The sequence below is a fragment of the Centroberyx gerrardi genome, chromosome 4 (assembly GCF_048128805.1).
Source record: "Centroberyx gerrardi isolate f3 chromosome 4, fCenGer3.hap1.cur.20231027, whole genome shotgun sequence".
Classification (NCBI taxonomy): Eukaryota; Metazoa; Chordata; class Actinopteri; order Beryciformes; family Berycidae; genus Centroberyx; species Centroberyx gerrardi.
In genome coordinates, this window is record NC_136000.1 from 14,595,263 (window position 1) to 14,617,900 (window position 22,638).

The 22,638-nt window shown below is 43.9% G+C and overlaps 1 protein-coding gene across 1 annotated transcript; it reads left to right on the top strand.

Annotated features, from left to right (window-relative positions):
- Positions 1-1,694: 1,694 nt before the first annotated feature.
- Positions 1,695-20,353, top strand: klf13 (Kruppel like factor 13). The gene is made up of 2 exons (XM_071896517.2): positions 1,695-2,486; positions 13,416-20,353. Exons 1-2 carry the CDS (start codon positions 2,048-2,050, stop codon positions 13,718-13,720), a joined length of 744 nt encoding a protein of 247 aa, XP_071752618.1. The 5' UTR covers positions 1,695-2,047; the 3' UTR covers positions 13,721-20,353.
- The last annotated feature ends 2,285 nt before the right edge of the window (positions 20,354-22,638 follow it).

Here is a 22,638-nt window from a genome sequence, read left to right on the forward strand (position 1 = left end):
AACTTAATCAGTGGGTTCTGGGTGGGTGGGGTTAACAGGGTCGTGGTGATTCAAGCACGTCCTGGAAACCAAACAGCTACAGTTGCATCAGTTGGTTTGTTTTCAACTAGAACTTATTGGCTTGTACTATTTCCCACACCCAGTTAGTTTCTGTGTTATGGATTTCATTTCAGGTTTCTGGAAATTCTGAGCACACCATTCTGGAAAAGGTGTGCTCAGACTTATCGGGTATATGACTGAAACCGCTGATAGCACCGTGAAATAAATGATTGTCTTATGACGCGTGTCTGCATATCACACAACTTTGAAACCATCTAGACTATTTCCTCCCCGCACTGGTGTCACTTCTCTTGCCGGAGGATAAATTGAAGAAGACAATGTCTGTGGTGGTTGGCTGGATTTCAATTGGCATGGACCGCAGAGTCTGCTCAGAGGAGGGTTTTCGTGGTACATTGCTAGTTCACTGAAAAGAAGCTGCCACCTCCCCAAAATGCACAAGCTATTGATGCTATATTGACTGGAATATTCGACTTGAAAATGGACCATGACCATTAAGCACATCAACCCCTGGATGGCATTTTTGAGTCATCCTGGCCACCTTTCAGTCACATATGATGTAGCTTTTCCAGGTCTGTCTCGATCGGTGCATTTATAAATCAAAATTGATGGTCCAATTTTAAAAAGGGAGTGCGCTCTGGTTACACTGGAATACAGTGAAAATAGAGGGATTTATTAACAGGTTGGAAGGGAATTAGAAAAACTGTAACATTATTGCCAGTCACGTTTACACTAATAGCCCCTCTTCTGCTAGAATGTAATTAAAAGCCTGGGTGAGGTTGTGAAGAAGAGTTATTTTCCCCTTGTGGAATCGCAGCAAGCTTAGCCAATAATGTGGCTGCTGTTGGAAACATTGGAGCTCTCTGCTGCACCTTCTCCTTGGCCAAAGGGCCCAGAGTGTGCTGAGCGCTCCAAGATGGTGACACTCTTAAAATATACTGAATGTACAAAATTTTAGGGACATCTTCTCATGATGAGTTGCAGCTCCTTTCACATAATCTCAATCATCTCAAATCTTAAAAATCCTTCTGTAACTCGTCGCATCTCTTTATCTGTATCTCGTCCTTTGTGACTGGTATAGATTTAATAAGGGAAATCAATAAGGGATACCGGCTTTTACCTGGATTGACCTCATCAGTGTACTTCATGAAAATAGTAATATTTTGTACCTTCAATGTGCTAACAGGAATTCTGACATTGCTCTGCTTTTACATAAGGTCCACTATGGTGCCACACATGCTCAGATTGCCAATTTATTAATCTCTTTAGAGAGCGACCTGCTTGCATTATGTACCATCACTAAGCTTGTGGACATATTATGAAACAGAAGCAGCTCCGTGTGTACGTGTGCAATACAAGTCAGAGTACACAAAAATTCCAATCCATACACCATCAAATAATTTGTATTTTTTTGTGGCTGCAATGCATAACATAACCCCTGTCGCCCGTGAGATTCATCATTTGGATGCACGGTGGCAACCTGTGGTGAAACTTTCAAGTGACTGAAGTTGTGCGGTGCATTTAGGGACACGCAGCATCCAATGAATGAGCGGCTCCTCTGACGATGCTGCCAAGCGCTGCCGGTCGACACGCCCCCAGCATGGATACAACCAGCAGGAGCAGGCGCTCAGGAGACACACTCACTATGCTGGAGAGTGTTTTGGAGCCGCGATGGGAGTTACCACATCCAAGTTTTTAGAGTTGTTGTCACCGGCGTCGTTGCACTAAACAGAGACTTTGCCTTTTTGTTTGTCTGCGTTTTTACCCGAGACGTTTCTCTCGCAGGATGTTGATGATATTGGAAAGCCGGGTAAGATCATAAAGTCAGTTCTCTCTGATGAGAGCGACCTCCTCCTCCTCCTCCTCCTCCTCCTCCTCCTCAACACCACCACCACCACACAAAGGGAAGCACGGAACAAGTACTTTTTACACGCTATCAGTTTATTTTTGAATGTCATAAAGAAGCAGAGGGAGCTGTTTCAAAGACAAAATGGATCACTTTGCAGCAGAGTGCCTTGTTTCAATGTCCAGTCGTGCAATTGTTCACGCTCCTAAAGGGAATAGGGAGATTAAACCAGAAATCCCGTCCTCTTCCAAGAACGGAGAGGAAATAAAAGAGCCTTTGGTAAAAGATAACTCCTCTCTTTTTGTGGTGGCGCGGATTCTGGCGGATTTTAACCAGCAGACTCCCAACAATGTTGCCGACCAGGCAAAAATAAAGGATGAGAGCATGCCGAACCTCATAGATGATGGAAACTCTGCCACACCTACCACCATCTCCGATCCTTCGCTCAAACAAAGAGGCAAAAGATTGAGGGGTCGAATTGAACAAGAATCACCTCAGAAAAAGCACAAATGCCACTATTCAGGTTGTGAAAAAGTTTATGGCAAATCATCCCACCTCAAAGCCCATCTAAGGACACATACAGGTCAGTTTCATTGGATGCAAATGTTTGTTGCTGTATTGAACATGACTTACAGTAGTTCCGTTACCTATGATAATGGATGGGATTATTAAAAATGACAATACCGCTAAAGAATATGAATCATCTTACAGTCAAAACGATGTTTTTACAGAGGTGCCTGATTGACTGGTCTATTTCATAGAGCCATATGTGTTTGTATCTTTGTATCCACCCAGTATGGAAATGATCAGCAGATGTAGCCTACACCGATGTACAGTTTATAATCGCTTTGTTCCTTTAAGTTGGCTACAACTTTGCGAAATGTCCTTTTAATTTCGGGGGAGGGAGTCGAAAGCAGTGCCACTCCCACTCGAGACTCGGAGCTTTGTCACGGCTTTCCTCTTGCACCCCCTGCATTGGACTGTAACGACTTGACACTGCAGTGCAAATGCAGAACAAAACTCACATATCTAGCTTTCCTCTGTGCGTGTTAATTAAAGTCAAACTTTGGCGTGTTTAATGGCATCAGAAAATGTTTCTTCAGCAACATGGTGTGCATCACTCGTAGCCTATAGCACTGATAGGTTTATCTACACTACACGGACATGCAAAAGTTTCCAAAATCAATCCGGTAAGTCGTATATAGTACCGTCACACTGCAGGGAGAAAGGTCATCAAATGAGAGAGGAAACTGCCCAGATCACCAATGTGTTACATTTGACCTTCCTGAAGGACCGTACCTCCATATTTGCTCTTTGCATTCCGCAGGATAGGCTTCTGAGGGGGGGAAGATGTAGATCAACTCAAATTGGGGGGTTGATAATAGCTGTGCAGTCGCCTGTCTGCCCAAAGCCCTTTGTTGTGATGTGCCACACCCCCGCTAGACAGACTGCCAGCTGATCTGGCCAGCAACAGACTCAGCTAGCAGAGCCCAGACCGAGGCTGGAGCAGCCTTTCCCTCTGCTCTATAGGCTGCAGCTCACACTCACTCTGCCCACTTCTGTCATTCTTTCTTCCCACACTTATCAACATCATCCTTTCAGACAGACCGGAGAGAAACAGCCTTCTCTGAAACACATAGGAAACACTTTGTATGTGTATGTGTATGTCTATGTATATGTGCTTTACCCACCTGAAAGCCATAGAAATAGCCCTGGTGTGCTGGTAGCCTTCACTATAATAGCCTACACTGAATATACAAAAATACATACAACATATTAGCTGCAGCCCCTTTTGCACAATCCACATCTCAATTGTCTCACAGCTTAAAAATCCTTCTCTAACTATCTACATCTCATCCTTCCTGTGATTGATATAGATTTAATTTAAGAGAAATCAATAAGGGATAATAGCTTCACCTGGATTCACCCCATCAGTGTACTTAATGAAAAGAGTGAGTGCCCCTAATATTTTGTACATTCATCCTGTAATAAACTTTAGAAGGATCTATTCAAATATCACAGCAAAGCCATAAACTAGATATAATATCCATTATATTATATTGAATACCATAAAGTATAAGGTCATTATTATATATATATGAGCATCACAGACATACTGTAAGTCCCAATAGGAATATTGCAGTGACTTGTCTTTACAGAGGGGTGGGTGTAATTCTGTATTGGTGGTATTGTTAAATTTCAGTCCAAATAGTATGTATTCTTATCTGGTATTATACATACTTGCCACTAGCCTTGTTTACACCAGCTGCAGCTTGGTGCATAGCATGACTGCAGTGCTGTTTAGTCATTGTTTCATTGTCCAACACACTGAGAGAATGAAGCACTGATTTGATAAACAGGGGGGGCATACTCCTCCAGTTACCTTACTTAAATGATTTCCCACAGAAATAAAACGTCTGTCTCCACACCACTGTGTCTGTTTTAGTGCAGTTTTATTGCTCTCTATCAGCCCTGCCCTTGTCTCTTGCCTATTAAGCTTTTCCTTTGCCTGCCTTTCTGTTGGGGTACGCTTCTGTGTCTGGCTCTGCGATTGGTTTGTGTCCTGTGAATAGTGTCTGTTTCTGCTTACTTGATTGGATAGTCAGAGAATATGGGTCATCTGAGTTCAGCCGCCTTGCCTCAGCCGAACTTGCAGTGTTTCGGTGAGCCAGCCTCTAGCAGTCAGTGTGCTTCCCTTCAGCCCCTACTAGCAGAGTAACGAGAGAATGGATTCCTGCCCAGTCCCAGCCAACCACCACTATCTAATTGATGGGGGAAAACTGTGTTACAGACACAAAACAAAGAGCCAGGGACCAGGCGTCCTTACTTGACTTCTGTAACGCCCAAAGCCTCATCGTCCCAGCTTTTACAATCCTCCTGTATATCATTTGTCACAGTGCATCAGGAACTGGAGCCTTAACTGCATTTTAGGTTTTTTTTTGGCAATGTATAGCTACACTACATAAAAATCAATCCCAGTATTAGTACAAAATGAACTTCACCCCTTAATAATGTCTTGGGAGAGGCTTCATATTCTTTGTTTCAAACCATGCAAGGATTACTATGAGACTTTTCTCTTATTTATTCTTATATATTTTTTGCTTTTATGTTCTTGTTCTATGTTGTTTATGGACATTAGCCATTAGGTATTAACTACTATGCAGCGGTTTACAAGTATTGCTACTTATCAGCTGTATAGGTGGAAAGTATGGAAATTGAATTGGCGAAACAAGTGGATCTTTTGTTTCCATGTATTTACCATACCTATCAAATTCTACAATTTTCAATTCACTTCTCCCCTAATGGTAATAGCATTTTGGCAAAGTATTTTATTTTCACGTCCACACCACCTCTACACTGTTTGTAATGCAGTGATAAGTCCTTAATGTAAAGTCAACTCCCATACTGATTACCTTCAGTACTTTGCGCGATTGCTCACCTCGTGATGCTACCTTGTGATTTGAATCACCGCATGCCAGACTAGTTTAATGATGCTGTCAGATGTGGAGACTAAACTAATCCATTAGTTGTACAACTTCCGAATGGGAGTGGATTATGATGTGATGGTTTACATTACAACTAAGTTACACAGAAACTTAAATGAGAAGCACCATACCGTGTATAGTAAAATCACATGTTGATGAGATAAACTTTAAAGGCTCTGTCAATGGGGACCAGTGGGTTTCAGTTTAGGTTTATCCATCAACACAGTTTGTCAGGGCGCCGTGTGAGAGGGACATCGGGATGTAGCAGACATGGGAGTACACGCTGAATATAAATCGCTCATTATACTGCATTGAGTTTGATGGCGTGGAATCCGCAGCAGTTTGGGGGTCTAAGGTTACCAGACAGCTTTGTCTGATCTCCTGAAGCGGGAGGTGGGGCTTTTCTCCTACACATACACTTGTCCTACACTATGGAAAATGGGATCATGTAATGCTGATGCGCAGATAAACTCAGGTTTGTAGTAAACTGTAACAAAGTAAGGCAAAAAGAATGATGTGACCACTAGTCCTTAAAATAAAACCAGCGAGGGTGAAACGGATAATGATTCATTCTAAGGAGCTTTACCTAGCGCCAGCGAGTTTCACTTAATTCATTCTTTTTTTTTTAACCCTTTGTCTTCAGAAGCGTAATGGTCTCTAATGATGCAGACCCATTTTCTCAAGAGGTGTCTTGTGGTCGTGGAGTACAGGGAGTTCTCTGTGGAGCCTCATTACTCTGCTCTGCTCATGTCATGCAAACCGCCATCTCTAAAGGAGAGATGGCCCCTGACAAGCTCATTACAAGTCATGTCTTCTTCAGAAAGAACAGCCTGAGCCTTCTGTGCCCCCCACAGCTGGGCCTCACAGAAGGCCATCTTGTCAGTGTGCAAGGCCAGGGCAAAACTATTCGAGTCACCGGGAGGAACAGGGTCAATATTTCTTAAAGACAAAGAGGCTAATGACATATTTTACAGTTGGTTTGACGTTTTGTCTAGATCTCTTTTGTGCTTTACTGGGGGTACCTCTAATACTGCGAGAGAGTCATAGAGCCCCAACTGCCCTAAAAAATAAGTGGTACCACCTGGCAGCACAGTTCCACTACCATATAGACCCAGTTATACATGCATGCCTTCTATTTTTAGTTAAATAACTGTGGTTAATGGCCCTTTTTTTTTTAACATGAAATTATCCCGAATTCCACATGGAAAATGAAGCAGGAATTATACACACTACATCTCTGCCAGTGGTTTTATTTTTGGCCTGCTTTGCTGCACAGAGCGCACTGTGTTCCTGTGTGGTTGGTGGCACTGATGAGGTAGCAGGGTGGAGATGGGGTTTTCCTGCTGCTCTTCCTTGAGCCTGACCTTGGCTTGGGGATGGGTAACAACTCTGTTGGGGCACAAGAGGTCACTCTGTCTACCCGCCACACGGCAGGATTTCCACCTTCCCTCCCAGTTAGGCCATACTTCCACCTGCAGTGTAATAAAATGACAGCTCAGCTGTCAGGAGGTGCTAAACAGTCTCCATTTGTCGTCTTCATTCTGGTGATATTACACTTGAAATTTTGCGTGATTTCACCAATGTACAAATTCCAATGTTCTTTCCTGCTATCAGATTAAGTTTTCCTGAAGGGGGCTATTGTAAATTAAATCTGGTTTGCCCATGCAGGTCACACGTAGCTGTACAGTATGTGTCCAATGGAAACAAGGTATTAGTTAAATCTACTTGATCCCTGGGATGTAAATAAAACCAAACTGGAACTACCATCTTGCCTGTTCTAATCCGCTGGGTCAGTACTGCTGCCGTTTTTCTCTGAGATCCTTGTCCGTGACAGGCTTAGGTTGCCATGTCCAAGGAGTGTAGCGGCGTCCATGCTGTCCATATGTTATCCTATACCTTTACATGTAAAGCTGATGGTAGGATAGCTCCTGACTGATGTTGGTATATACAGCCCATTCAAATGTGATTAAGCAGCCAAGCATGGTTGACATTCATAATACTGAAAGGCCCCTGTCAGGCAGTTGCCTTGCTGTGCTGTTTTCAATGGGCCACAGAGCTCATGTATTCTTTAGTTAGCTCTGGAGTAGTTCTATAAAAGCTGCTCTGTCTGTTTCCCCCCAGCCCCTCCCACTGTTCTCCAGCCTGCTCTAATGCAAAGCAAAATAGGTGCTGGAGCGTGTTGTGTTGCGAGGCCAGGCCCTGGCCGCAGCTTGTGGCGGGGTGTCGATTACCAAAGGCAGGAAGAGAGGGATCTAGACCTGTGGAACACTGTATTTTTCACCTCCACTGTACAAAAAAACGCCAACCGCATCTCACACGCAAGGGAGGGATCTGCAGTACAAAGAAAGAGAACATACAGTACAGCAGGGTGGGGGTGGGGTTAGATACCAGGATATACACTGTCAATGCCCTCCATTGATGTAGGTCATTTATTCAGCTGCATCTGCAGCTAATCTGATTAACGTTTGCAGGGCTGTGACCTCTGCAGGAGAGAACACCCCTGTCAGCCCGGCACTGAGAAGGTCCCTTTTGAGACTGAGTCCTCCTCCGTGGTGAATTCAGCGTGGCTTAAATAAGGGAGGAATGGCTGCATGTACTGTGGACGTGATGTCAGATGGAGCGTTTTGTCTCCGGCTGGGATGTTTACATTCCTCATGGTATGTAAGGTGTGTCCCCCTTCTCTGCGTGATAAATCAGATCATGGCAGACCACGGCACACCGGGGTGTGGTCCTCGCAGGAAAACGAGGAGCATTTTGTGGAGCATAGGGCAAAGCCTTGGGGGAGGGGGGGGGGGGGGGGCATAACTATTTCTCACTGAGACACGAAAATATTCCTGTCACACTCTCCATTAGAGTATCAGATAAGACGTTGGACGGCAGGCACCATCTCCAGCCTGTATCTCCTCTTATCTCTATGCAGTGTAGTGGGGCCTCTCAGGATCTAGCAGGGCTGTGGCTCTTTGTTTGATACCGGGTAGCGAGGATATCTATCTCATACGAGCCGCAGTGTTAGACTCCATCAGCGGAATGAGCTGGCATTGTACTGCGTGAGTGAGAGTCACGGATGATAGGGTATCCCTGCTCCCACCTGCCTGTGTCAGTGCTTCTGTGGACATACTGTAAACACCCATTAATGGCTGCAGCTGTTTCTATGTCTTTAGTTAACCAGGGTTAAAAAGATTAGCAGACTGCCTGCAACACAACAAGGCTTCGGGTCATTTTAGCTTGCACTCAAGGCTGAAAGAGAGTGCCCACTCAAACTAATTGAGGCAAATGTGATGAGCTGGTCAATGCAGTCAAGCTATCCCTTGCCCCCCAAAGAGTTAAAGGGATGAAGTAATGTATGGCTAAGTGTCTGCAGGAATCAGACAGTCACCCTCGACCCCGCTGCATGTCTGTGGGTGAATGTCAATAGCCCTGTGCAGTGCAGACCGAGGGGAGTGAGTTACGGTTAGTACGCGCAGCCCGTCTGATTGAAATGCATTACAGGAGTGCCTCTCCTGCTGGGAGCGAAGCTGCTGCTATTGTTCACAACCTGACAGCTATAGGCCCACAAGGGGAGGCAGGCTATTCAATGGCAAGCAAGGTCCTCTCAATAAAGACAAAAGATGATAATAGATCAAATGTTCGCTGGTTTTGGAGCTTTCTCCTGACAAGCTTAAGCCAGTCGTCATCACGAACACCTGACCCACCCATGGGTTCTTTGTTACTCCTGCAGAGACGACTTATTCTCAGACATATTTGAATCAAAGTCTGAATGGGAGCTTTGAGAAAACATGTTTTGACTGAGTGATTTTCTCGGTAATTTGACGCCTCTCCCACAGAGTTAATTTTTCATAGATGAACAGCCACGCAAACAGTTGTTCTGAACTCTGATGTATTTCACATGAAGCAAGGTTTTTTTTCTTTTCTTCAGACCGCATAGAATTCTCTAAGCCTTTGTTGTTGTTTTTTGCGTAAGTGGGGGCTGCATGTTGTGCATGTTAAAGGCGGGTGCTCCTGCCTGCACAATGATGAAAAGAAGACTGTTAGCCTTAATGTATATTTATTGTTTTCCACACACATGTTTGTGTTTATATTCCCTTGGCGTGCGATAGCGTGTGTGGAGGGAGAGGCTGGGCACAGTTGGGTGGGAACTTAACCCTGTCCTGTCCTTGGGTGGGCGTTAGTGAACAGTGATGTCAGGGGTAAAAGCCTGATGAGGGACTGAGCAGTCATTTTAGTATTACCCAGAAGCCCCATGGTTGGCTGGCTCCCGGTTGGCTCCGGGTCATAGTTGTAAACATGCAAGTAAATTATAGGATTCTGATGAGCCCTGCCATTGGAGTTTGTGGTGTCCCTCTGATTTCATGTTGCCAAGCTGGCTGTGCCACTAAGCCAGCGCTGAGGTGAGGTAGCTCTAACCCTAATGAGCTGTGATGCTCAGTATGACTCTAACCCCACTGTCCCTGCTCTAACGGACACAGTTGGCTTGTAAAAGTCCGTACAGCTTTAGTGTGCACCTTGTCTTTGTTGGCTTCTGAGCTCTGTAAAAGACATTTCCTGTTCTCGTACTTACTACGTGCAGGCAGAGCAAAGTTAACTTCAAGGTGATCTCTGACGTAACTATCCACAGGAACTGTATCGTTTTTGTTTTTTTCTCTCAGCCTGCAGTGCTATTTACTCTAGCACTCTTATGGCAGGCTCACATGGGGCTTTCAACTGTAAGCTGTGTGAGAGTTTGGCCCATGCCTGAGGAAACATCAGGAATGTTATCTGCTCTTGTCTGAAATGCTGGTAGCTGTTGTTGCAGCAGGTGACTGAGTCCTCCGCTGCTCACGTCAAAAAGCGATTTGATCTCCTCTTCGCAGACAGTGTCCCTTATACCCCAGGGACCTACCCAGATTCCATTACTCTTAACCATTTCTGCAGAGGCACAGGAGTCAGTTTTTAAGACATGAATGTGAGGAGGATGGATGGAGAGGAGCTGGGATGAGCTGTTTATTTACTGACCCAGTGGCCCCAAAGGGAACAGTTATATAACAAGAGTACCTGTGACATAATCGCATCGCCTTGGAGGGGGACACTAGTGCTTAGTAGAGGTACAGTTTGCGTGCATGATGTAACTCTACGGGTAACTGGGTCACTGTGTTCGTTAGGGAAAAGCTTCCCTAATTACTCCCCCCGCTTCTCGCCCTCTGTAACTCACACGTTCTGAGAAAGACAAACCACACCCTGTGGATGTGGCAGGCTGCCAGAGGTGGGCTGGCCAATCGGTGGGCCCTGGCGTCACAGTCGCCACGGTGCCCTGCTAGGAAGGCGCTGCAACTAGATGGGAAGAAGAAAGGCCCGAGGGGAGTGGCCAACCGGATTCTCTTTTTCATGGAGATGCTGAGTAGTGGCTGCAGTCTATTGAAATATCTGTGAAAGTGACAACCTCTCACCGCTGAGGGTAATAGCCCCTATCATCGTTTCCCCTCACCATCAAAGCGTTTGTTCCCTAAACCTCCCCATTGTTACCAGACATTTTTTTTTTTACCACCCTCATAGAAATCCCAAGCCTTGTGTTATGAAACAAGTGCGAAATTAATTGGGGCATTGCGTGTTTTTCTTTATGTAAGTGAATGTTTCAAGGCTGACATTAAAGCAGCTGGTTTTTGCTTTTTTATGCATAATAGTTTTGACCTAAATGTCATAGCACACAAACAGCAGCTTGGTGGAAGGGGAAAAATGGGCAGTATATCTGTTATGCTCTCTCTTCTTTATAACTCATGGAGCTCTAAATAGTACGAGGCGTCTCGGTGAGTTGCTGTTACCTGATGCTTCCACTATGACTGCATTACTGTATCAGGGCCGTTAGACTGGATATCTCAGCCCAGCTCTCTGGTGTCTGGTTAAATATTAATGTTGTTGGATCCGTTACACTGGTTATTGAGCCTTAAGCAGCCTGCAGAGCTTAGCTCTACTTTTTAGCCAATAACGTGCCAGGTGGCACCACAGGCTGTTTCTCTTGTTAATAAGGTAGGAAATCAGAGGCAATTTTATAAGTCTCTATAGTGAGAGGAATACCTCAAAAGAGTTTGAATGTCCCTCTTTCTTCAGGAACTAAAGGCTAATCTTTTTGTCTGTTTTTGTTTGTGCTCAGAGGAGGTTTGGATCCAGAATTTTCAAATAGGGTCAAACAAGCACGACCTCTTCATCTTTATATATTGTAACTCTTTGTGGGAAAGACAACTTGAAACTGTGTGTTTCTTTGTCTGTTTACTCCAGCAGAAGAATGAGAACAGTACATGCGCGGATAAATGTTTTGTGAATTAATCGTGGGCGAAAGGAGGCGTATTTGCAAGCCTGTGGGAAGTGTATACATGTGTATATGGATGTATCTGTGCGTGCCACAGTGTGTCAAGGCTGAGGCCTACAAGAGGCAGCAGGAACTGTAGTGGGCAGGGCTGACTGAGTTTGTCTGGAGCTGAGGTGAGGCGTCTGAGGCTGGAACACAGACTGGGCTGTCTAGACTTGCTCTGTCTGTCTGCATGTTTTGTAAGCATGCAGTATAGGGGGCGGGACTGTGGCTCCTAGTGCACTGAGTTCTTGTTTATGAGGCTCATTGGCATCAGGTAGCATATGAGTGTTTGATGCTGAACAGCACTGTTTCCATTGTGGCCCTGAGGGAAACCACAGAACAAAGATAGCATTTGGCAGCCTGTTCGTATGTGCTCATTCGTCATGCTACCTATAAACATTCATGCATTTCAGCATCTCTTCCTTTTCATATCTCAAATCCCTGGTTTAGTTCTGCACATAATGATTGATCTTATTCTCTGTGAAGAAGTATAACATTAAAGGAATATGTGCTGCCCTTCGGGATAGTACTGCAAGGTCACACTGGTAAAATTAGAGTGCTATTGTCAGGCAGAAAATCGCTGAAATGGAACTAAAAGGAATACAGCATTAGCCACACTGGCCAGTGAATGCAGAAGGCGGCATTTAGACTCCATACACACTGTTTCCACATCAGAATGGAAGGAAACCACAACATGATATATAGTACCATCTGGCTTTGGGTAGATGTGTGTCAAAGCCCACTTTTATTGCCTGACAGAGGGGGAAGGGTATAATTTCCCATGCGCAGTCACAGATAGTTGCATGGTGGAAAATGGGCTGGGTAACCATTGTGAATATGATTAGCATCTGGAGCTTAGATAATTAAACCGTGTGTCTGCTCCTCCAGCACAGGGCCAATTTTTAGGTGATTTACCCCAAGTCCCATGGCTCACTACAGCCTCCTCGTTTCACTTTACCTAATACTTTAAAGGTGTCTTGTGTGGGTTTTGAACTTAGTCATATCCCTCCCCTCCCTTTTCTTCCATTTCATTACATCTGTAGCCTAAGTTTACCCAAGACATCATGTGGCATGAAAAGAAAAACCTTTGTTCATTTTGTTTGTAAACATTTTCTTCATTTCCAGCAACATTCTTCCAAAGGTACAGAGGAAAAGGCAGAAATTCTAACAAGTTGGCTGTAAACACAAAATAGCATTGTTTCAGCTGTATTTCAAGAAGAGTGTGTTTTTGAAGATGAGATGATTACTTTTTGCTGAAGTCAGCGGGTTGAACAGAGTTTCTTTGTGATAAACTTATGATGACCTGTCAATAACCTGATTGCTGTGTCTTGATGACGCAGAGAGGAGTACAAACAGAAAACAGCCCAGTCTTGTTCAGCTGGCCTAGTCGTCTCTGAAAATACCTGTTAGCGATGCATGGCAGTGTTCAGGACTTGTCGACCTGTAAACACCTTTTAATGAATCACTGCTCTCTGGTGTTTTGGCAAGCCGTTGGTAGCGTTGTGCGTGCCAGTTTCATAATCAAAGTCTGGGAGTAGTTATCAGTGTTTTTTTTCATTTGTTTCATATGTCACTAACTCACACTGTTAGTAGTCCTGAACAGTCTTATGTAAATGATTCCTATCTTAATCTGTGTTAAAGGTTGAGCTTAAGCCGTGTTACTTTTGATGAAATGCTGACAGCTGTCTCCTTCCTTGTACTACAGGAGAGCGGCCTTTCCCATGTACCTGGCCCGACTGCAGTAAGAAGTTCGCCCGTTCTGATGAGCTGGCCCGCCACTACCGCACCCACACGGGGGAGAAGAAGTTCGGCTGCCCGCTTTGCGACAAGCGCTTCATGCGCAGCGACCACCTGATGAAGCACGCCCGGCGCCACTCAGATTTCCAGCCCGGCATGCTGAAGAGGCCGCACGGCGGCAGCAACGGCAGCAACACGCGCCCCGGCTCCCTCAGCGACTACAGCCGCTCCGATGCCTCCAGCCCCACCCTCAGCCCAGCCAACTCGCCTTAAACTGAAACCCGGTCGCACTTTCCGCCTCCAACCTACGAGGCCTGTGTTCTCTTCATAACACTTGTGTTGCACAGTTGTCGGCAACCCCCCTTTGCTAATCCTGCGCTTGCTGTGGTGTACCATACTGTACATACCTGCTTATTGTAGTGCAATTACTCGTGTGATCCTAAAAGAAGGTAATGCCTTTCCCAGATGGCAATATTCACATTCTGTACCATATGTCTGTATTTTTTTAGCTTCTGACCATGGCTAGTTGTCCAATGTATGTTCTCAGTCAACTAAACAAGGTTTAGAAGAAGAAAAAAAAAACAGACACACTGACAAGTCTTATCAGATCGTTTTGTTTTGGGTTTTTTTTTTGTCTTTTTTGAACGGGTGAGGAGAAGGGGTACACATACACCTCAGGATTGAAGACAGTTGCTTTTTCTGTAGTACCACAGTACTTAACAGTACTCACATTGACTGCACAATATACGCATCACTTTACTCTGAAATTCAACAGGGGTTGAATTTTACGCCCTGCTCAGGGATGGCCTTGTTAGCTTGAAAGAATGAACATGGTGAAGAGAAACATACATACAGCAGCCTTACACTCAACACAATTTGCACTCTTTCCTTTGTTTTTGTTGGTTTTCACGTTCAAGGAAACTAGCCCTGGTCACACAGTCATTCATACACAAATTCATGTTATATTCTCCCTTGTGTGTGAAGCAGTTCAGCATCTACTGGGGGTTCAAATGTAATTGCTGTGTGTTATGAAAACAATCCCCAAAACTCCACCTCCGTCAGCAAAATGCTCCTGTTCCTCCACTGCAATGTTAATATTCAGTTACCATTACACTGGGTTAAATATGTATTTCATTCAACAGCGATGTGCAGCATGTACTTTGTAAATCTGCATTGGGAGGGTAACAATCTTTATAAATATACTCAGCTGAAGAACCTTTAGAACCTTTAAGTAGAGACGGTTAAGTTTCAAAGCAGCTGTTTCTTTTTTTAAAAAGCGCTATATCATCAGCGCCAGTATTTGACGCGAAACCTACAAAAAAGGGACCTTAGTTGAAACAATGTTTATCCCTCACACAAGCACATAGGAAAAAGTACCAAAGACAAGAGTGAATGAAAGCTTTCTATTCAGTCTTGTGAGCCACCCTTCACTGAGGCTCGGGTCTGGCGGTCGGCAGTATCACAGGTAGAGCCAGACAGCCCGCTCACTTCCCTCCTCCTGCCTTTTGTGGCCTCCCTGGAGGAAACAGCTGCATCCCACAAGAAGCTATTCACAACCCACAGGAGGGGTGGTAACATGCCATTCCTGGGGAGTCCTCCCTACCCGTCTGGGCTCTACCTGTCCTGTCAGAGAATGAGTCTTGCAGTAAAAAGCTCCAACCCTGCCAAACCACAGGTTGGGCCGCAGAAAAGCCTGCCTAACTTGGGGGCGAATGTAGGCCAGAGTGTTACAGCGGCGCGGGGCAGGGCCGGGCCGGGCTGGGCCGGGCCGGGCCGGGCCGCGTCTTGGTGGAGCACAAAGTGTACAAAGCAGCTATCTGCAGGAGGCAGGAAAGAGAGGGCAGGTCCAGAGGGCTCCAGATAAAGAGGCAAGGTTTACCATGGGCTGAGCAGCATAGAGGAAGAGACACCCAGGCACAGACGCCCCCCGTCCCCTCCTTCCCTCCCTCAATCCCTCCCTCCCTCCCTCCCTCTCCCAAGTTTGCCTTGGCCGCCAGTAGAAACTGTGGGAAAAAAAATTGCTGTAATTACTGGGTTGATCCAACCTCTGGGGTATCCCCTGTTTTTACAAAGAGTAGAAAGAGAAGTGTATCAACAACAGTACTACCTAAACAATGCTAGCAGTATGGGTGGGACGTATCCAACTCCATCCTAAGCACAGGGATAAATCCTCTACTACTGCTGGAGTCAAATTTCACAATGCCAAGGAATACATCGCTTCAAATTCAAAAAACCAATAACCCGAGCTCTCAAACAGCTGCTTTTAAACTTCTCACTCATAACAAGGGGGGGCTTTTAAACTGTTGTAAAAACTTTTGAACCAAAATGAACATATCAGCAAAGTGCAGTGCTCACCAGCCTCACTTCCTCCTGCCTGTGAAGCTCAGATGTCCCGTGAGAAAGCTGACTTGTGTTTCTAGACAGACATGCCTCAATAAGTCAGGCAAAAGGCACAGTAAACCTTCCATGGAAAAGGGCACCACTATCAAAACTGCTGCAGCCCCGCCAGTCTGCGTTATGCATACATTTTCTTTTAATGCTTCAGCTCTATGGTCAGAAATAGTTTCATCCATGTAGTTTGGTCCTGTCCAGCCCCTCCAGACTGTTGCCAAGCTCCAATGTCATCATTATAAATTGCATGCCCCAGCTTCTACCTCCCCACCCAGCCAACTCTCTCCCTATAATCCCGTGCTCCTCTCTATATGCATGTCAACAAAGTCGCCCCAACTGTGTAGAGGGTTTTTGGGGCAGACAAGCAGGTGTAAGTTTATGAATGGCAGGCCTTGTCCCTCAATCTCCCCAGCGGGCATCTGTCTTAAACTTGTGAAGAAAGCCACACATAATCATGAGCTTTATCACATCCTCCAGAAAGAGAACATCTCTTATTTAGATAAAATGCAGTAGTTGCCTCAATAGAAAGAAAAAAAACCCTCTCTGTAAGATGAACTCTGTTAAATAGTTTCCAGGCTGCAAGATGACACTTTGAATGCCACTGATCAATAGCTCTCCGTGAAAGAAGCACTGAGAGGCCTAGACATTTACCATTCGGGTCTACCATTTGATTTTCAAAAACAAGTCCTTTAAATCGCTGTTGAGCAGCCTTTTGTGGTGTCTATCCATGAACTCACTTTTTTTTGTTCTAGTCAAATCTTTGACTCGATTTGTAGTATATATTTTTTTAACATGCAAAAAAAAAGAAAATTCTAAGTGGCTCACCCTCAAGCAGGTTACATAAATCATTTCTTAATCCATAATCTGCACATTTACCTCAGGGTCAACATCAGCAAAGCAGATACGGGACAGTTTGTGGATTTCGTTGTTGTACGCTAACATCGGTTACTGCACAGTTAATTTCTGCCAGCACTTCCTGGTGTTCCTGGGTGCATATCGCTCACTGCTGGTCAGTGTGCGACCACACTGGAAACACAGGGACTCCTCAGTACAGGCCCAGCTCCTGCCTAGTATGTCTTCTCAAGATCCTACAAGTCCAGCTACACCTTAGTACGCACTGGGCGCTCTGGAGATGTTTTTAAATGAAACGCCCCTTTAAAAACCCTTGACTGTGACAACTTCAACATGTTGATCCTAGTCTATCCATCCAGACTGCACCACTGACATATAGGCCTCCACAGGCAGTGTGTCTAATAACTTTTACTTTCACTGTACCAAATCTACTTGAATCATTCAACACAAAAGGCCATTGAACACAGTTTTGTACATGTCCATTTTTACTGTACTTGCTTTTGTTGTCAAATAATCATTATTCACTTAACCTCTGTGGAGAAAGGTGTATAGTCTCTTCTATTATTTGATTTGATGTATTTTATGATTTTTCTGATTTTTTCCATTGTCTTCAGGTCATTTCAACTATTCTTTTGAATTTATCATAGCATTATGCTTGACTGTTTTATTTTTGGGGGGCTGTTTTAAGGCACCATTTTTTTGTAGTAACATAATTTTAACCCCAGTGGGGGTTCGCCCCTCAAATCAGAAACACTGAATGCTCTGTTGATGTCAGGATGCAGGTTATTCCTGTTATCCAAAGATTCTCCAAGTTAGAAAATGAAAAGGGGGGTGGGAGTGATGATGAGAAAGGGAAACTTCCTGACCTCTTATGTACATCAATTTCAGTTGGAGTGACTAATTTGCTTTATTATTTAGCTTCTTTTAAAAGTTTTCCATAAGCATAGAGACCACAGCATTGTGAGTTAGCAATGTAGTCATGACATTTTTATTATCACGTATTTTTGTCTCATATGAAATGTTTCATATTGTATATTTTCAAAATCATACCTCCTAAAAATATTTGACTTCTGTTGTACCTTCATATCTTTTTGAAACATCCATCATTTAGCTGTTTGCTAGATGGGTAGCACAAATAATTGGTGGTTTATTTCTCCCTACTTGAATGACAAAGCTCTTTTTTTGTAAAGAAAACACTGGGCTACATTTTAATATAATCATCCCATATTGTCAAGGTCCTGCAAATCCTTGTAAATCCAAAACGTAATCTTTCCTGCAAATGATAAAAACTTAATTATGATTATTTTAAAAAATGCTAGATTGATTTAAAACATTATTTTCCTATTGACCCTCATACTTTTGTCTTGGTCGGGGTTTCATGAAACATTTTCTGTGTGAGGGACGATGTCGGCTGTAAAATACTGAATTTTTGTTTTTAATCCAACTTTAATTTAACCTGGTAATCCCACTGAGATTAATGATCTATCTCTATCTTTCAACGCCTGTCTGAGAAAATGGACTTTAAACAATGACAAAATGGAGATACAAGGTTTCTACAGGATGCTAACAATATATTAGATTTATAAATCACTCATAAATGAGTAGTTCTAAATATTTTCTAAAAGAAGACCCTAACTGATGAATAGTTAACTAGCTATTACACGGTGTTAATCATTTTTGTGAATAAATGAATTGGTCTTATGTAAATTAACATTGATCATAAAAATAGTTCATATTAATAACATGATTATATCACTGATCAAACTGTCTCAACTTCCTGATTGAATGACTCAATAACTGATCACAAAGTACAAGCATGATAGATGCAATTGTGTGCCAAACGCATAATGGTAATTTCATTAAGATGATACAAACTTTGAGGGCGCAAAATCTAGCTACTATCAGACATTTAACAAACGTGTACAGTTTTATAAGTGTGACATGTTTTTATGTTATGTACAGGATTGAATGAAGCAACTTTGCATATTTGATATGCAAGTGTTCTAAGTTAAGATATTTCTTTTCTGCTTTATGTAAACATTTTGATTGTGTAGCTTTATTTTCATTGGTTTCTTGTTATTTAATTTTTTTTCTTTTTTGCTGTACAATACACAAGCAATGTATAATGGCTTATTACAGGTATTTTGTTTTTTGACATAAACAATCTTAATTATAATGAAAGCCCAACCATTCCAAAGGATTGATAATTGCATTTGCTATAAATGTGCTGCTTACATCAAATGATGCATCACTGCATTTTTGTAGGTTATGAGTAGTACTCTGTCTTGACTGTGAGGTTTTACACATTGTGAGTTGTGCACAAGGTACGTTTCTCATTGTCAATAATTCCCAGGTTTACTCTCTCCTTTCTACTCTGCAGTCTCTTTCTGTAGCCAATTCAAATGAACACCATGCATTCAAGATTTAAAAACAAGAAGATACAGAGCGTGTCTTCCCTCATTATGAAGGCCTAAGGCTTTTAAGGTGAGGATAGTTGCTAATGTTTAGGAGGCAGCCATGATAGGATAGAGTGGTTCTTGAGCAGAGAGGAAGACCTCACGCTTCCACTGATCAAACAGCAGAAGCCTGAGGTCCTCACGCCTCATCTGATGCTCCACAGTTTAAAGTTGTTACCAAAGGCTTGGAAGGGAAAGATGAATGTTGCAGTAACTTTGAACCCAACACAGCTTTGACTCCTGGGTTCAATTTTATGCTAGGTTGTGTTGCTCAATGGATGTTATTGATGCGCTTGACGTGGACCTTTTTTCTGAACCTCAGATAAGCAACAATTTTTTTATTTTTTTTAATCAGTCACTTGAATGAACAACCCATTTTACTCATCTGAATAAAACAAACTCAGAAAGAGTAAAAGTCAAGAAACAAAAAAGAGATTCACTGAGTTACCTAAGAACGTGCAGCAAGGCATGGCCACAGACCATATTTGTTGGAAACCCTTCAGCGGCCATGTGGTCTTGCTCCACTGCCTGAACTGACACTGTGCAGCGTTTGCTCTTTACTGTAGAAACGCACGCTGGCAACGGTCTTGATCAAGCGTTGGATATTTCTTTGCCCTCATAGGATTTGTCTGTTCCGAGTTATTCGGCACACAGTGCTGTCGATGGCTTCCCTTTGATTATATGTTCTATAATGTAAGACAGCCTTTTGGTTCTGTTCCCCGTACCCGTCTGTCCTCGGTGTACCTCCTCAGTGTGATGTTAACTTGCTCTCTTGATACCTCTGTGTGTTTCTCCTCTGCCCATCACCATCAGTTGCCTGTTGTAGTGACTCCATGGTGCTGCTCTCCTCTCCCAGCACCAATATAATCTATTCTGTAAATAACTCTGACTCAGCTATGGCCAGTACATTCTGCTATGACCTCAATATAACTTTCAGGTGTCATCTTGTTTCTCTCAACAAACCAAAATCACTACACTCAAGTATTACAGTTGTACAGTTCCTTGGATTCTACACACATTCAATGTGCTGGTCTATAGTTGCTCTGCTGTACCTTTTTATGGCATTATTTTTTACATGTTAGACAATATATTGTGACCATGTCCTATGCAAATATGAAAAATAACAGATTGTTGAATAATGTATGTTGTCATAACTTGTATGCATGAAATAGTGAAGTTTACATTTGGAAATAAATTCATAAAATAAGCAGCTACAATTTGTTTTGTGCTCTTTTCCCTATCAGTTAACGGCAGCATTGTGTCAGTCTAAGGATGTACCTCATCTACAACTATGTAAAATATTGCATCAATCTATTGGAGGAACTGCAGTCACAATCAGCTTAGGTAAAGGCATAAAACATTATGGCACCCCAGAGATACACCCTTTTGTTGTGCAAACATGAAGAAGGCTTTGAGAACCACAGAAAGAGGCAAAATGGGTGGAGTAATCGCAGATTTCTCCACTAGACCGCCTTTTCACAAGCCTAGCTGCCATGTGCTTCAGTATTATTCTAGCAACAGGAAGTACACCTTGTTCCCTCATTGCACCCATGCAAATATTTACAGTAACTGCTGGGGTAATAACAATGGGCAGGGCACCAAATGCTGGGGACTCTTTCCTTATTGTAGGATCTATTTCAGGTCAAATAGAATGAAAGATTGTGTTAAGTTTCCTTATAGACCCAGTGATTTGGCGAGAATGCCTGATTCAATACAAACTGCACCCTCCCACTGTGCATGGTACAATTCAAATCATGTTTAAAAACATTGGAACCCAGTATGATACCCGGAAAGTCGGTATTCTCAGTCCATCTGAATTTACTGCACAGCCTCTGCCAACGTGCCTTTATCCCTTTCTCCGGCTGAGTGCGCCCACCAACGCCAACGGAGATCACAGGCGCGGTCTTTCCCGCTTACAGTGAATCACCCAAGGTGGAGTGAAACAGGAAGGAAGAGAAAGAGGGCATTAAAATTCTTGACGAGGAGCCTGGTGCGCTCCCTGCTCAATCTGTACACCTCCTGTCTCCAGGCAGGTTGGAGCCACCGGCACACCATGCCACAGCAACAGACAAGCTGCCACCCCTGGCACCGCCGTGCCACTCTGTGTGCCATCTCAGCCAGAGCACACAGTGCATTCAGTGAATTACAGCGTGTTCCAGTTCTGCTTTTTCACGTTCATGTGTGGCAACATGAGCCACTTCTGCATAGTGACTTTTTATGTGGATATTTATGTGTCTATTAAATATTAAAGTAATCATTTGTGTTATCGTCAGCTTTGAATGTTGCCAGGGAGCTGTTGTCAAGGAAAATTCAGCTCCTAAATATACAAGTCTTCTCTTGGATTGAACATTGACCCACAGAGCATGCAACAGTTATCTAGAGTCCCATTACAGATCACCGATTGTGCTAACTCACACATATCACACCACGTTACAGGAAGGTTCTCGGGTTCTGCTGGGTGTGTTGGGTAAGCAGATATTCTCCCTGGGTTACATGTCTTTCAATCACACGCCTTTATTCTCGGGATGACACATTTTCTCCTCCGTAGTGAGTTATAGTGCTGCAGATGCCAAGGGCAAAACACAGAGAGTTATACGAGCTCGGAGTGAAAACACATCTCTGCTGGTATCTCTCTCTCCACTCAACAGATAGGATGTGGGGGAGGAGGAGGAGGAGGAAGAGGTTTCAGTTTGACTGATTCATCTCTTCATTTACAGCTTTTTCTTTGGTTTACCAGCTTCCGAGTACCTTTTCTCTACGTAAAATTCTGTAAGCAGATGCACTTATTTGCAGTCTGACGAGAAGCTTAATGAGGAGTATTTTGGATGCATAGTATCGTGTAAGAGAGAGTATGTGTGTGAGAGAGATGGAGCTAGAGGAAGATGAGGTGTGGGGGCGGCTGGTATTACCCAGCGCTGAGTGTCGCACCCAGCCCAGACGCACTCCAGCTCTGCGTGGGAGACTCTGTGGGCTCGAAAGGGTCTGCGCTCGGTGTGTGGGCATCGCTGGCTTGAGATTGACTCACAGTGGAATTAAGCCACAGAAAGAGAGAAGGGGGTCAGTAGCAGCAGCGGTCCTATTCACACAGAGGCCCATGTGTATACCTCCCTCTTCCACCATGCCAACCCCAGAAGGCAGGCTGAAGGGCCATGTGATGCCACCCACTCCTGAGTGCAGTGCATGGCGGGGCTGGCGCTCGCTCCTGTGGAGGGGGTGGGATGAGCTCAGATATTGGAGGCTGGCACTGGCTGAGAACAAGGCTTAGCTATGGGAGGTGGGGGGGGAGTTTGGCATTACCGCTCACTGCAGCAGAGGCATCAAAGACAGGAACCCTGCTTAAAACCTACTGTAAATACTCTCAGTAACATACAGTGTAGTTGATAACTAAGACGGATTTGGTGAATACGGTGCAAAGAGGATCTAAGATATTCAGTGAATACACATGCAAATGCATAATTGTTCCATGTTTTAATTTCAGTATCTTGATGAGAC